General features: G+C 46.4%; 1 protein-coding gene across 3 annotated transcripts in view; it reads left to right on the forward strand.

The window, feature by feature from the left end:
* dnaaf11 (dynein axonemal assembly factor 11) overlaps positions 1-11,388 on the forward strand; it is a 129,134-nt gene extending 117,746 nt beyond the window's left edge. For all 3 annotated transcript variants that reach the window (XM_070892746.1, XM_070892761.1, XM_070892753.1), the window contains one exon: positions 11,056-11,388. In XM_070892746.1, coding sequence (XP_070748847.1) covers positions 11,056-11,242 — 187 coding nt within the window. In that variant the 3' untranslated portion in view covers positions 11,243-11,388. The remainder of the gene's footprint in view (positions 1-11,055) is intronic.
* Positions 11,389-15,931: the final 4,543 nt, after the last annotated feature.

The raw sequence follows: 15,931 nt of genomic DNA on the forward strand, positions 1-15,931 counted from the left end.
AGGGCCCGAGCGCTTCTCCCGGGCCGGGCAGCTGGCTGGCTGGAAGATGCCGTACCGCACTGAGCCGGAGCCGCTCCTTGTGATGTGAAGATGATGCAGAAACATTTCACAGAAGCGGCCGGTGCAGAGTGTGAGCTGGGCATGGCTGGTGTCCCTGGAGCTCCGCTAGGCTGGAGCCCCTGCTCCCTCGAAGCACAAACCCTCAGCTCGGACTCGGTGCAGTGGACACCCTGCCGCGGCAGGCCGGCCGCCAGGTCGTCGACGCACAGCTCGCCGTCCTGGTTGACGTCCTGCTGGTGGAAGAGGGCATGCAGCCGATTCAAGATGGCAGAACTTGACACCGATTTCCTTGTCCACTCTACTACTTACATCCTCAAAAAATTCTAGAAGATTTGTCAAGCATGATTTCCCTTTCATAAATCTATGCTAACTTGGACCGATCCTGTCACTGCTTTCCAAATGCACTGCTATTACATCTTTAATAATTGATTCCAACTTTTTCCCCACTACCGATGTCAGGCTGTAACCAGTCAATAATTCCCTGTTTTCTATCTCACTCCTTTTTTAAAAAGTGGTGTTATATTAGCTACTCTCCAGTCCATTGGAACTGATTCAGAGTCTATAGAATGTTGGAAAATGACCACCCATGCATCCACTATTTCTAGGGCCACTTCCTTAAGTACTCTGGAATGCAGACTATCAGGCCCAGGGGATTTATCGGCCTTCAATCCCATCAATTTCCCAAACAAAATTTCCTGACTAATAAGGATTTCCTTCAGTCCCTCCCTCTCGCTAGACCCTTGGTCCCCTAGTATTTCCGGAAGATTATTTGTGTCTTCCTTAGTGAAGACAGAACCAAAGTATTTGTTCAAGTGATCTGCCATTTCTTTGTTCCCCCATTATAAATTCACCTGATTCTGACTGCAAGGGACCTACATTTGTTTTCACTAATCGTTTTCTCTTCACATATCTATGGAAGCTTTTGCAGTCAGTTTTTATGTCCCTGCAAGCTTACTCTCATATTCTATTTTTCCCCTCCTAATTAAACCCTTAGTCCTCCTCTGCTGAATTCTAAATTTCTCTCAGTCCTCAAGTTTGCTGCTTTTTCTGGCCAATTTAAATGCCTCTTCCTTGGATTTAACACTATCCCTAATTTCCCTTGTTAGCTATGGTTGAGCCACCTTCCCTGTTTTATTTTTACGCCAGACAGGGATGTACAATTGTTGAAGTTCATCCATGTGATCTTTAAATGTCTGCCATTGCCTATCCACCGTCAATCCTTTAAGTATCATTCGCCAGTCTATCCTAGCCAATTCACATCTCATACCATTGAAATTACCTTTCTTTAAGTTCAGCACCCTAGTCTCTGAATTAACTGTGTCACTCCCCATCTTAATGAAGAATTCTATCATATTATGGTCACTCTTCCCCAAGGGGCCTCGCACAACAAGATTGCTAATTAATTCTCTCATTACACAACACCCAGTCTAGGATGGCCAGCTCTCTAGTTGGTTCCTCAGCATATTGGTCTGGAAAACACCCCAGGAAATCCTCCTCCACTGTATTGTTACCAGTTTGGTTAGTCCAATCTATATGTAGATTAAAGTCACCCATGATAACTGCTGTACTTTTATTGCACGCATCTATAATTTCTTGTTTGATGCCATCCCCAACCTCACTCCTGCTGTTTGGTGGTCTGTACACAACCCCCACTAGCGTTTTCAGCCCTTTGGTGTTCCGCAGCTCTACCCATACAGATTCCACATCATCCAAGCGAATGTCCTTCCTTACTATTACGTTCATCTCCTCTTTAAACATGGAAACATAGAAAATAGGTGCAGGGGAAGATCATTCGGCCCTTCGAGCTTGCACCACCATTCAATAAGATCATGACTGATCTTTCACCTCAGTACCCCTTTCCTGCTTTCTCTCCATACCCCTTGATCCCTTTAGCCATAAGGGCCACATCTAACTCCCTCTTGAATATATCCAACGAACTGGCTTCAACAACTCTCTGCGGTAGGGAATTCCACAGGTTAACAACTCTGTGAGTGAAGAAGTTTCTCCTCATCACAGTCCTAAATGGCTTACCCCTTATCCTTGGACTGTGTCCTCTGGTTCTGGACTTCCCCAACATCGGGAACATTCTTCCTGCATCTAACCTGTCCAGTCCCGTCAGAATTTTATATGTTTCTATGAGATCCCCTCTCATCCTTCTAAACTCCAGTGAATAAAGGCCCAGTTGATCCAGTCTCTCCTCATATGTCACACCAGCAACCAGCAACACTACCCCACCTCCTTTTCCTTTCTGTCTATCCTTCCTGACTATTGAGTACCCCTGGATGTTGAGCTCCCAGCCTTTGTCACCTTGGAGCCATGTCTCCATAATCCCAATTACATCATATCCGTTAACAGCTATCTGCGCTGTTAATTCATCCACCTTATTACAAATGCTCCTCGCATTGAGACATGGAGCCTTCAGGCTTGTTTTTTTAACACTCTTTGTCCTTTTAGAATTATGTTGTAATGTGGACCTTTTTGATTTTTGCCTTTGATTTCTCTGCCCTTCACCTTTCCTTATCTCCTTTCTACCTTTTGCTTCTGCCTCCATTTTACTTCCATCTGTCTCCCTGCATAGATTCCCATCTCCCTGCCATATTAGTTTAAACCCTCCCCAACAGCACTAGCAAACACTTTCCCTCGGACATTGGTTCTGGTCCTGCCCAGTAGTCCAAGCCGTTTTGAGATCCCTTTATTGCCCATCCCTAATTGCCCTTGAGAAGGTGTTGTCTTCTTGACCGCTGTCGTCCGTGTTGCAGTTTGACGCAACTGATTGGCTTGCTAGGCCATTTCAGAGGGCAGTTAAGAGTCAGTATCAGTAATGGTGAAGCTACCGATTGTCATAAAAACCCATCTGGTTCACTAATGTCCTTAAGGAAGGACATCTGCTGTCCTCACCTGCTCTGGCCTATATGTGACTCCAAACCCACAGCAATGTGGTTGACTCTTAACTGCGCTCTGAAATGGCCTAGCAAGCCATTCAGTTGTGTCAAATCGCTACACGGACTGCAGCGGTTCAAGAAGACAATCTCTTCTCAAGGGCAATTAGGGATGGGCAATACAGGTATTTCAAAACAGCTTGGACTACTGACCCTGACGACATTTGTGTATGGTAGCATAGTGGTTCTGTTACTGCACTAATAATCCAGAGGCCTGGACTAATGACCTGGAGACATGAGGTCAAGTACCACCATGGCAGTTGGGGCATGACGCCCACATTGCATGAACAAATTTGAATAAAAATTAATTGAGGATGCTCAAAGTAATGGGAGCTATGCTCTGAGAGCCCCTTGCTCACATATTTAACAGCTCTGGGATTTTTCTCAAGGTCTGGATAGAGGCCAATATTTTATAGGGGCAATAAGTCACAACCAGGAAATTACCAACCCATTAGCTAAAAGCAAGTTGTTAGAATGGATCCTTGCAGATGCACTGAAAAGGGTGTAATTGGAGAAAAAGGTTTACTAAAATGATAGCAGAACTGAGAACTGGGGCTCTTTTTTCTAGAAAAGAGAAGGGTTGAGGAGTGACCTGATAGAGGTGTTTAAAATTATGAAAAGGTTTGATAGGGTAGATGTGGATATGGTGTTTCCATTTGCGGGCGAGACCGGAAATAGGGGGCATAAATATAAGATAGTCACTAATAATTCCAATAGAGAATTCAGGAGAAACTTCTTTACTCAGAGAGTGGTTAGAGTGTGGAACTCGCTACCACATGGAGAAGATGAGGCAATCGCGGGCGGGCCATATTGTCCGCATGCCCGATACTAGACTCCCGAAACAAGCACTACTCCGAGCTATGTCATGGCAAGCGAGCCACAGGAGGGCAGAGAAAATGCTTCAAGGACACCCTCAAAGCCTTCTTCAAAAAATGTAACATTCCCACCGACTCTTGGGAATCCCTGGCCCAAGACCACTTCAAGTGGAGGAGAAGCATCTGAGAAGGCGCCGAACACTTCAAGTCTCTTTGCCAGGAGCATGCGGAAGCCAAGTACAAACATCGGAAGGAGCGTATGACAAATCAAGCCCCACACCCACCCATCCCTCCAACCACCATCTGCCCCACCTGTGATAGAGACTAGTCTCATCAGTCACCTTAGAACTTATTTTAGTGTGGAAGCAAGTTATCCTCGATTCCGAGGGACTGCTTAAGAAGAAGAGTTGAAGCGACTAGCATAGATGCACTCAAGGGGAAGCTAGATAAGCACATGAGGGAGAAAAGTATTGAAGGATATGTTGAATGGGTTAGATGTAGAGGAGTGGGAGGCAGCTCGTGTGGAGCATAAACACTGGCATGGACCTGTTGGGCTTAATAGCCTATTTCTGTGCTGTAAATACTTTAATACTATGTAACTGGAACACCAAGAAATTTCTTACCTGGGGAGGAAGGAAGTCACTGAATGCAGTCCTTAGAGCACATACACTTCCTGGTGTCTGTGAGTTTGTGGCATCTTTACGTTCCTACCACATAAGATGTGTTTTAGAGATACTATTCATGCAACAGTAGCACGGGAGAGCGTGTGAACTATGCAGAAGAAATGTTTGTGCCAGCTTATATCTAACGTATATAAAAATTAGGGAGCAAAACTTATGAAGTTGAGTGCTGCATTGGATTAGAATAGCACTAACCGCACCCTACAGCGTCCGAAACATGTCCGACGCCATGTTTGTTCGAGCGCTGTAGATCTAAAACATGCGTTAGGGTTCTTGAATATGTTAATAAGTAGCCTAAGACCTGCTTAAGGCACAAACTGAAAATTAGTTTACCCTGACTGTGTTCAGAAGTGTTCAGGCAGCCTAAACAGTGACCCTTAAATGGGCCGCTGGAAGACGCCACCAAAAAAGATTTGTTTTTTAAAAAAATACTCAACTTCAGTGTGGAACTGGGAAAGTATTAAATCTGCGGGCCGCTGTTTGCCACTGCTCGCCCCCTCCCGATTGCCTCCCACCCCCAGACTCGCCTGAGGTGATTTTTGCTTTCTGCTACCCTCTCTCACCTCCCCTCCCACCCCTCCCCCCGCTCCACGCCCACCCTCTGTGACCAGCACCCACAGCTTGCTGATACTATCCTAATGAGGCTGGCAGAACAATTTCCCATGGTGATTTCTTTACAGACTGTATACAAGTGTTATTCGTTCCTGCTCATTCTGATGAGTTTGCTGATGAGGGCCTTTAGCAAACCCATTAATGTTTACGATGTTTAGACTAGGATCCAGGATGAAACTTAAATCTTTCATAACCATTAAAAGAAACCTAGTTGAAGTCCCAATTTTAAAAGGACAGAAGGAAACAATTTGAAAGGTGTTTTTAAACTATTTGGCATTTTTCAGCATTGTTTGGAGTTCTAACGTTCTTTGCAAAATCAAAGCACATGGTATTGGGGGTAATATACTGAAGTGGATAAGAGAACTGGTTGGCAGACAGGAAGCAGAGAGTCGGGATAAACGAGTCCTTTTCAGAATGGCAGGCAGTGACTATTGGGGTGCCACAGGGCTCAGTGCTGGGACCCCAGCTATTTACAATATACATTAATGATTTAGGTGAAGGAATTGAGTGTAATATCTCCAAGTTTGCAGGTGACACTAAACTGGGTGGCGATGTGAGCTGTGAGGGGGATGCTAAGAGGCTGCAGGGTGCCTTGGACAGGTTAGGTGAGTGGGCAAATGCATGGCAGATGCAGTATAATGTGGATAAATGTGAGGTTATCCACTTTGGGGGCAAAAATGCGAAGACAGAATATTATCTGAATGGCGGCAGATTAGGAAAAGGGGAAGTGCAATGAGACCTGGGTGTCATGGTTCGTCAGTCATTGAAAGTTGGCATGCAGGTACAGCAGGCGGTGAAGAAGGCAAATGGTATGTTGGCCTTCATAGCTAGGGGATTTGAGTATAGGAGCAGGGAGGTCTTACTGCAGTTGTACAGGGCCTTGGTGAGGCCTCACCTGGAATATTGTGTTCAGTTTTGGTCTCCTAATCTGAGGAAGGACGTTCTTGCTATTGAGGGAGTGCAGCGAAGGTTCACCAAACTGATTCCCGGAATGGCTGGACTGACATATGAGGAGAGACTGGATCAACTGGACCTTTATACATTGGCATTTAGAAGGATGAGAGGGGATCTCATAGAAACATATAAGATTCTGACGGGACTGGACAGGTTAGATGTGGGTAGAATGTTCCCGATGTTGGGAAAGTCCAGAACCAGAAGACACAGTCTTAGGATAAGGGGTAGGCATTTAGGACTGAGATGAGGAGAAACTTCTTCACTCAGAGATTTGTTAACCTGTTGAATTCCCTGCCGCAGAGAGTTGTTGATGCCAGTTCATTGGATATATTCAAGAGGGAGTTAGATATGGCCCTTATGGCTAAAGGGATCAAGGGGTATGGAGAGAAAGCAGGAAAGGGGTACTGAGGGAATGATCAGCCATGATCTTATTGAATGGTAGTGCAGGCTCGAAGGGCCGAATGGCCTACTCCTGCACCTATTTTCTATGTTTCTGTGTTTCTTATTTTGCATCTAATGTTTTGTAAATTAACATGTTTAAATTATTCTTTAGCAAGAAAGCAATATGGGGGCAAAATTCGATAGCACCCGAAAACGGGCTCGGGGATTACGATGTGCATTCAACCCGCACCTATTGCTTAATTTGCATGATTGCTGCATGGAGCCAGCGCTAACCGCACTGTTGAGTGACTGCCCACCTCAGCAGGGGGCCCAAGCTAACAGCACTTAAAGCTGGCTGCACTTCTTAAAAGGAGCCTGCACCTCTTAAAGGGGTGGTGCATGGAGCAGGAGTTGGAACTCTTTATGGATGAGAATATGAGCAGGAAAAAGAGTGAATTATGGCATAACAGGGGAGAGACTGTGCTCCAAGGTCCTCTGACGTTGCACTGGAGGCATTAGTGGAGAGGAAGAGAGAGGCCCTCTATCCACAGGGGTCCCTCCAAACAAACTCTGCAAAGGAGGTGGGAGCAGACAGCCGCGAGGACCTGGATACAGTGCCGCAAGAAGTTCAATTACTTCACACGAGTGGTCAGGGTCAGTGAATTCATCTTCAAATGCCATATCCCATCAACTGCACCACTAGCCTCACATACTGCTCAATGCACCACATCCCATCACTCACCTACCAACAATCTCTTATCAATCAGGACTCATGCCCTAATTCATAGCTTCACCTTACCCTCACACACTTAGCACTGCTGCAAGCCTCATGCCCACATCTCACAGCTTGCGCATACTGCCAGCTATTCAACCATGACAGGCACATCACAGAAACAGATTGCACCATACTCACTGACACACTTTCCTCTCTCTTGCAGGACAGGTTGACATTTAACCGGCGACAGCCGCAGTTAATTGACACGGGGCAGGCAGGACTGCATGTCCTTACACTGATGGAGGAGATGGTGGTCGCCATCATTGAAGCAGCCATGGCAGTGGCCAGTGGTGGGGCTGAAATCCTTGAAGATGACGGTATCCTCGTATCTAATCCTCCTTCCCACATCCCACTTCCCCTTCATCCCACAATCTTTTTCTGATTTACAAGCTGCAGAGGCTTGCACCTCTTGTTCTCCTCTCCACAACCCTACCCTTGTGTCTTCCTTCTTTCAGATACCCAAGAACTGTAACCTGGCCAGGCAGTGGTGGAGGAGCAACAGGCGGAAGAGCAGGAAGACAGCTATGAAGAAGAAATATTGACACTGTGCGTAATTTAGAGGATAGCTTAGAGATGGGATCCGCATGTGGTGAGACACCGGGCATGAGTGGACTGCAGCCAGAGCGGGGGAAAGTGTAACGCAGGTGTAAGCTTGTCAAAGGGCGAGGTCGCACATGAGGTCTGCTGCAGAGGACTCAGATGAGCACTTCGATGGGGCGAACTATTGAAGAATACTGATGGGTATGCACAATGAAATGCTTGATACATTGGCAGGCCTGCATGAAATGTCAAGGAACAAGGTCAGGCACCAACTTGGCACAAGGCTTTGTGCAGAGCTTGGAGCACATCCTTTCCAGCATAGAAGTGGTGGCCAACTCCACTAGCGCACTTGCAGAACCAAAAATGGTGCAGTATCTGATGGCCAATGTTTCGGGTTCCATTGCAGCACAGCAGAACCCACCCAATATCTGAGTGCTGCAGTGGAAGCTTAGACTTCTGTCATGCTAGGTCAGCTTGCTGCCATGCAAGCTCAGACTGTTTTCGTACAAGCTCAGCATGCTGCCATGGCTGTGGATATCAGTGTTCAAAGGGGCTTGTTGTCACAGCAGTCCAGCAATCTCTTCTGCTGAGGCACCACCCCGGGATGGTGGCAGTGGCTCAATGGAGCACGATCCTGCTGTCCCTGCTCAGGATGACAGCATTCATCCTTCCCACCACAGTCACTCCGACACCCAGCCAGCCCAGACTGCTGCCACCCATGCCTTCTCGGCCAAGAGCTGCTTGAGATCTTCCTGCAAGGCCATCTGCTGTCTTCCCACTGAAAGTCAGCAGCCTTCCACCAGCATTGCTGCAGCCACTGATAGCTCTGCGTCAGAGCACCAAGACAGGCAAAGGCACACGGAAGACAGGCACTAAGGGAACGCACAAGGGTGATTAGTTGATGCTTGTATGCAATATGGCATGCTTTGATTTACAAATTTGGTTTTGAATATTTCATTTGTGTTGGCTTTTATTTTTGCATTGTGGCCAAGCGGATGCTGTGATGGTCAGTGACAGAGGGAAGGTAAGATGTGGGACTGTTAGTGAATGGGGAATTAGGATTGCATTTACTGGTATCGCAGTTGGATGAGTCGTTTACGGACAACTCGGCCAGAAAGGAGCTGTCCAGGTTTCCTCCTCTTCCTCCTGCTCCTCAGCTGGTCACCGTTTGGTTGGTGGCAAGTGCTGTGCCCTCGTGATGGCGAGGTTATGCAGCAGACCAGCACGAATCTTGTTGCGTGCTCTGCCGAGTACTATAGGGCTCTTCCAGAGTAGTCGAGGCAGCGGAAGCGATGTTTCAGCATACCAGGGGTGTGCTCTTGCATGGCTTTCATTGTTTGTATGCTGCACACATGTGCGTGGGTCGCACACCATAAGCTATGTCATCAAAGAATCGCCCTTGTCGCCCACTAGCCACCCTCTGGTTTGTCATGGTGCCTCAAATGCAGGTGCCACAGGGGATTGCCGCACAATGAAGGCATGACTGCTGCCACGATACCCTACCAATGGTCGCACACCAGCTGTACGTTGAGGGAGTGAAATCCCTTTCGGTTCCGGTACACATCAGAGTTGACATGCGGCGCCCACAAAGCGACGTGCGTGTTGACAATGGCACCCTGCAACATGGGTGGGGAAGCCTGAGATCCTCGCGAAGCCACGTGCTCGCTCTGCCTGCCGCTCTCTGGCAAAGGAGAAGGAAATGTATTCAGCACTTTTGGAATACAGATCCTCAGTGACCTCCCTTATGCAACTATGGATGATAAACTGGGAGATGTTGCAAATGTTTCCTGCTCCAGCCTGGAAGGAGCCCGACGCATAAATATTCACAGCCACGGTCACCTTCACAGCCACTGGCAATGCGTTCCTCACCTTGATCTGAGGTTGCAGCTGTGGCTGTAGCAAGTGGCAGATATCAGTGAAGACCTCCTTACTGAAGCACAGATGTCTGACACATTGTTCCTCGCTGAGATTCAGGTCGGTGAATGACTCCCTGGGCGGATATGGCCTCCTGCTTAAAGCCCTTTTCCCCCTATTCCTTCTCATACTACCAGCAGTTTGTCCTGCTCTGTGTCGTCTCTGCTCATTCTCCTTGTCATGCTATAGTCCAAGGGGAATGCCTACTACTGCACCCATGTCTCAGAGCAAGTGGTTTTTGCAGAATCCTTGAAGTCAGGAAGAAGTCCTTTCAGCACCTGCCACAACACTCCCAGTAGACTTTAACAACTTTAATGCACTCTAGAAATCACTAAACTTCCACAATCAGAGAAACAACCAGTAGAAATCAATCAGCTTTACCTGTAAGTGATTGATACCTTTAAATAGTGCTGGTGGGGGTTCCTATCAGCCACAATCAGCCTACTCTGCATACTTCCGGTGTATGCTCCCTGCGCATGTGCCAATGCCCTCACCAAGATGGCATCCAGTGAGGCTCACACTAGAAATGTGAGCCTGCATCACGGATGCCATTTTGAAACCTACACGGCACTCGTAGTGCCCAAACAATGGGCGGTATGGTGTCAAATTTTGCAGCCAGTATTACCTCAGGTTCACAAACTGCAACCTCCAGGATGTAAGTTGATATGCTGATGCTTATAAATGTTAGTGAGAGGGATGCAGGGTTCTGTGAGGGGCTGTTGTCCTGACTCACTGATCCTGTTGACAGGCTGCTGTTACATGCTTACAATGTCAGAAAAAATATTTAATATTACAATGCTGTTCCCAACTGATACCTTGACACCTTACATTACAAGGTAGCAAGTATGTGGTATGTGTTTGAATGTATGGGAGTGAGTGAGAAGGTGGGCAGAAATGAAGACCTGGATGGACACTGTCCCATTGTTTTGGAGAAGTCTTGTGGTTTCTTCCTCGTTTCAATGCTCAGGCAAGGTTTTCAGAGTGGCCTTCTGAAAAGGAGTCAATGGATAATAGTTTCTGATCCCTCATCCAGTTCAGTTCTGATTCCATTTAATATGTGCACTGTTGTCATGTAAGCAGAGTACACTTTACATATTGTAAGTTGAAGCACATGCACAGCGAATGATATGTGCTCGATCTGCAACTCATCTTGAGTGACCTTGAATCTTGTAGCAAATCTGTTATAGTGCTTTTATGTGTGAGATTTTTGAAGATGTGAGTGTGCCAAAGCTTCACTTGCAGCTGTTATATGCCCAAAGGATGACATGATTACCAATGAAAGAGCTTGGCAATATCCAGCAGTAAATGTGTAAACTCAGTGGACTGGTGGAGAGATTTAAACAATGCAATAGTCTTACCGAATGTCTTGTCATATTACTCCACAGAGCAACTCGACATATTGAGAAGTTAGAAGTGGATCCAAGCAAACATTTATGTGTTGACTTGACCAATATCGTGGCGGAGAGAAAGACAGTTGCTCAAGGTCCCCTCAAATTTTATCCACAGAAGGTACCAGAAAGGAACAATGATGACTTCCACGATAACCCTGAGGTTCCACCATTGCTCGATTAAGACTAGACATGAATCAGCACATTATCTGGACATCTGATATAGTGAAATTCTTCTACTTAGTTAATTAATCTGTAACTTTAACCTTAAATTAGAGAAACAGTATAATGATTAAGCAGTAATAAACATAAAGGTATCCATTACTAGAACTGTCTAGCCATGATGTTGTTTCTTATTGACTCAGGTCACCCTGCATCAACTACAAAGAAGCAAATTGAATTTATTTGCTAGATATATATATATATAGTTCTGTTATCTAGTTGGATTTATAACTAAGTATAATAGTAAGGGACCAGCTGAACCAGTATTGTTATTAACTTTTAAAGCTTGTTTGTCAGAACTAAGCTTCAAAAAGAAGCTAAAGTCATTTTTATCCAAGTATCTTATTCATTGCCACTTACTGGCCAAGTAATTTCCAATGCCCTGTTCATCAAGCTTGCTTAACATGGAATCAGCCACAGATTTGAATCCAAGATTCTACCCAAACCTCCTTGCTCCGTGCAAGAGTATAGTTTTGGGAAAGGTAGCTTATTTTTAGCAGCTAATTAATTTTGTTTCAGTAACGAAACAAGCTGCCACAATGATGCATGTGAGCAGACAACACTGGAGTAGAAGGCTGTGTGAGCCAAAAATTGTGGTCGGAGGCTTTTCACGGGCAGATGCCTCTGACCCAAATCTTTTTTACAAAGTACCTGGTGGTTCTGGAGGAATGAACACTTCTAGTCTGCTTTTACTAGCTGTAAGAGTTTAAGAACATTCGCTGGGCAAGAGTTGGGCAAATAGCCCAATCTCCACCTGCGGAGACCCTTTACTTTCCTATGAGTTGGATCTGTCAAAAGACATTTTGACAGTTCGCAAGTGCCGAATTTCGGCGCATGTGCTTTGCACGTCTAAACCCGGAACTTGCGGGGCCTCTTCAGGCACATGTGCACATCGTACGCACCTGGAAAAGGCACAATTTATGGCCCAATATTTTTATGTGTGCGCTCAGCGTATAGTTTCTATGGAACATATCAAGTTAAACTTCTACGGTTTGTGACTTGTACAAATTATTTGAAGCATATAGAAAACCTTTAACAGGTAGGTAATTGATCTTTATTTTTGGGAAAGATACACATGCCTTACTAAAATGAAACCAGTCAGTGTGATGGGTTCTTAAAGAGTTGGCGACAAACCGGTTTCCACGGAAACAAAAACCGGGCGCTATGTAAAACAGGTGGCCGATCCACTACCACCCATTTTCCATATGGCAGTGAAAGTGAAAATTCACCAAATAGAATATTGGAACTGGAAGCTGTAATCTTCCTTAAACCTTTGGAGCAGTATGTCTATTACTGTTCTTTGTGCTGTTTTAGTTTATACTGTTATATTAATGTGGTTGGTTTGGCTGTGCAATTTACAGTGCAGATTGAGTAAGTCTACAGTTTATTGGGGGTTATTAAACCCATATTCATCTGTGTTTTATCTGGCAGGCAGCCTCATCTCAAGACTAGCAGCTAAGATGAACTCTAACCCAATGTAGATTGTAGCTCAATTGACATTGCATTGCAAGAACTGCTGAGACTTGGGGAAACAACTTCTCATATTCAACTTGGTGATAAGAATAGGTTATAGAACAGCTGCATTTGAATTAATGCTAATTAAAGTGTAGTCAGGCTTTCCCCTGCTAACCATGTGAGAGATGCAGCTTACTGCCCTTAACCATGTTTAGACTTTTGACACAGAGACATTTCAAGTGTCCACTGTCTTGTCATTGAAGAATTTATACATAGGATTTGCCCAGTGTTGCAAGTTCTCGCCTAATGACCTTTACTTGTCCATAAAAATGTGTTAGATTATATATTCCAATTACTGGTGGTGTTTAGAATCAGGATTGCTTGCTTTGTTATGCAAGTTCAAACCCTTGTCATCTTTAATGGAAATATTTTATTCCTGCTGTAACCATAAGGCATCCTTTAAATCATGCATCCCTATAGTTTCTTATAAGAATATAAGAAATAGGAGCAAGAGTAGGCCCATCGAGCCTGCTCCGCCATTCAATAAGACCATGGCTGATCATCAACCTCAAGTCCACTTTCCGCGATCTCCATATCCCTTGATTCCCCTCGACCCCTGGAGGATGTTTCCACTGATAGGGGAGACTAGAACTCGGGGGCATAGTCTTAGAATAAGGGGCCGCACATTTAAAACTGAGATGAGGAGGAATTTCTTCTCTCAGATGGTTGTAAATCTGTGGAATTCGCTGCCTCAGAGAGTTGTGGAAGCTGGGTCATTAAATAAATTTAAAACATAGACTGTTTCTCAAGGGGTTATGGGGAGCAGGCAGGGAAGTGGACCTGAGTCCATGATTGGATCAGCCATGATCGGATTAAATGGCGGAGCAGGCTCGACGGGCCGTATGGCCTACTCCTGCTCCTATTTCTTATGTTCTTATGACTCCAAAAATCTATCTATCTCAGCCTTGAATATATTCAGAGACTCAGCATCCACAGCCCTGTGGGGCAGAGAATTCCAAAGTGAAGAAATTTCTCCTCATCGCTGTCTTAAATTGCCTTCCCCTTATCCTGAGACTGTGATCCCTAGTTCTAGACACTCCAGCCATGGGAAATAACCCCTCAGCATCTGTCAATCTTATTGTGTTCCTAACACAGATGAGGCTGCACACAGGGAGGTTAAAGTAACAGTGACCTCAGTCTTTAATAAGACACTCCAGAGTGAGGAACAGGCCTTAGGGGGCCGGCTTATATACAGTGCTGCCAAGGGATGCTGGAATCCCTTGGGACTTCATGGGGGTGAGCTCCCTGGTGGCGGAACATGGGAGTGCATGCTTTACAGATACACAACATCACTCCGCGCCCCCTCCCCCCCCCCCCCCCCCAAAGTCAAAGTGAAAACTATTTACAAGGTGAGGCGGTCAGGAGCCTTTCTTTCCCTGGTGGACCGCCTCGGTACAAATGTCTGTTCTGGTGTGTTGGCTGTGCCCTCACTGGACTGGCGTGCTGTTGGCCCTGCAAGGCTGCTAGTGAGCCTGGCCTTGCTGGACTTTTGGGCGTGATGGGTTCGATTTCCTGGTCCGGCATGGTGTCGTTGATCCTTTGGGTGTGTGTTGTGGGCTCAAAAAAGGTGGTGTCTTCTGTGGGTTGTTCAGGGCAGCCTTTGGACCGCAGCCTTGTTTGGTCCAGGTGCTTTCTGCAAATTTGTCCACTGTCTAGTTTGACTACAAACACCCTATTCCCTTCTTTAGCTATCACTGTGCCCGCGATCCACTTGGGACCATGTCCATAGTTTAGCACATACACAGGTTCATTCAGATCAATTTCCCGTAACACAGTGGCGCGACCATCGTTTACATTTTGTTGCTGCCGCCTGCTCTCTATCTGATCATGCAGGTTCGGGTGAACCAGCGACAGTCTGGTTTTAAGTGTCCTTTTTATGAGTAGCTCAGTTGGAGGCACCCCTGTGAGCGAGTGGGGTCTCATGCGGTAGCTGAGCAGTACTCGGGACAGGTAGGTTTGGAGTGAGCCTTCTGTGACTCGGTTAAGGCTCTGTTTGATGGTTTATACTGCCCGCTCTGCCTGCCCATTGGAGGCTGGTTTAAACGGGGCCGAGGTGACATGTTTGATCCCATTGCGGGTCATGAATTCTTTAAATTCGGCACTGGTGAAACATGGCCCGTTGTCACTGACCAGTATGTCAGGCAGGCCGTGGGTGGCAAACATGGCCCTCAGGCTTTCAATGGTGGCAGTGGCGGTGCTTCCCGACATTATTTCACATTCAATCCATTTTGAAAAAACATCCACCGCCACCAGGAACATTTTACCGAGAAACGGGCCCGCATAGTCGACATGGATCCTTGACCATGGTCTGGAGGGCCAGGACCACAAACTTAGTGGTGCCTCTCTGGGCGCGTTGCTCAACTGAGCACATACGCTGCATTGCCATACACAGGACTCCAAGTCAGAGTCGATACCGGGCCACCACACGTGGGATCTGGCTATCACTTTCATCATTACTATACCCGGGTGTGTGCTGTGGAGATCCGTGATGAACGTCTCCCTGCCCTTTTTTGGTAGCACTACGCGGTTACCCCACAATAGGCAGTCTACCTGAATGGACAGCTCGTCCTTTTGCTGCTGGAACGGCTTGATTGGCTCTTACATTTCAACGGGGATGCTGGCCCAGCTCCCTTGCAGTACACAGTTTTTTTACTTGGGACAGCAGAGGATCTTGCCTGGTCCAAGTCCTAATCATTTTCAAACGCTTCCATGACCATCAACAAGTCTGCGGGCTGCGCCACCATCAACAAGTTTGCAGGCTGCGCCATTTCCACCCCCGTGATGGGCAATGGTAGCCAACTGAGAGCATCCGCACAGTTCTCAGTGCCTGGCCTGTGGCACATGGTATAGTTATATGCTGATAGCGTGAGTGCCCACCTTTGTATGCAGGCTGAGGCTTTAGTATTTATCCCCTTGTTTTCAGCGAACAGGGATGTGAGGGGCTTGTGATCGGTTTACAGCTCAAATTTGAGGCCAAACAGGTACTGATGCATTTCTTTACCACGAACACACATGCTAATGCCTCTTTCTCAATCATGCTGTAGGCCCTCTCGGCCTTAGACAAGCTCCTGGAAGCAGAGGCGACAGGTTGCAACTTCCCCGCAACGTTAGCTTGTTGTAATACACCACCTGACTC

Source organism: Pristiophorus japonicus, chromosome 1, assembly GCF_044704955.1.
Source record: "Pristiophorus japonicus isolate sPriJap1 chromosome 1, sPriJap1.hap1, whole genome shotgun sequence".
Classification (NCBI taxonomy): Eukaryota; Metazoa; Chordata; class Chondrichthyes; family Pristiophoridae; genus Pristiophorus; species Pristiophorus japonicus.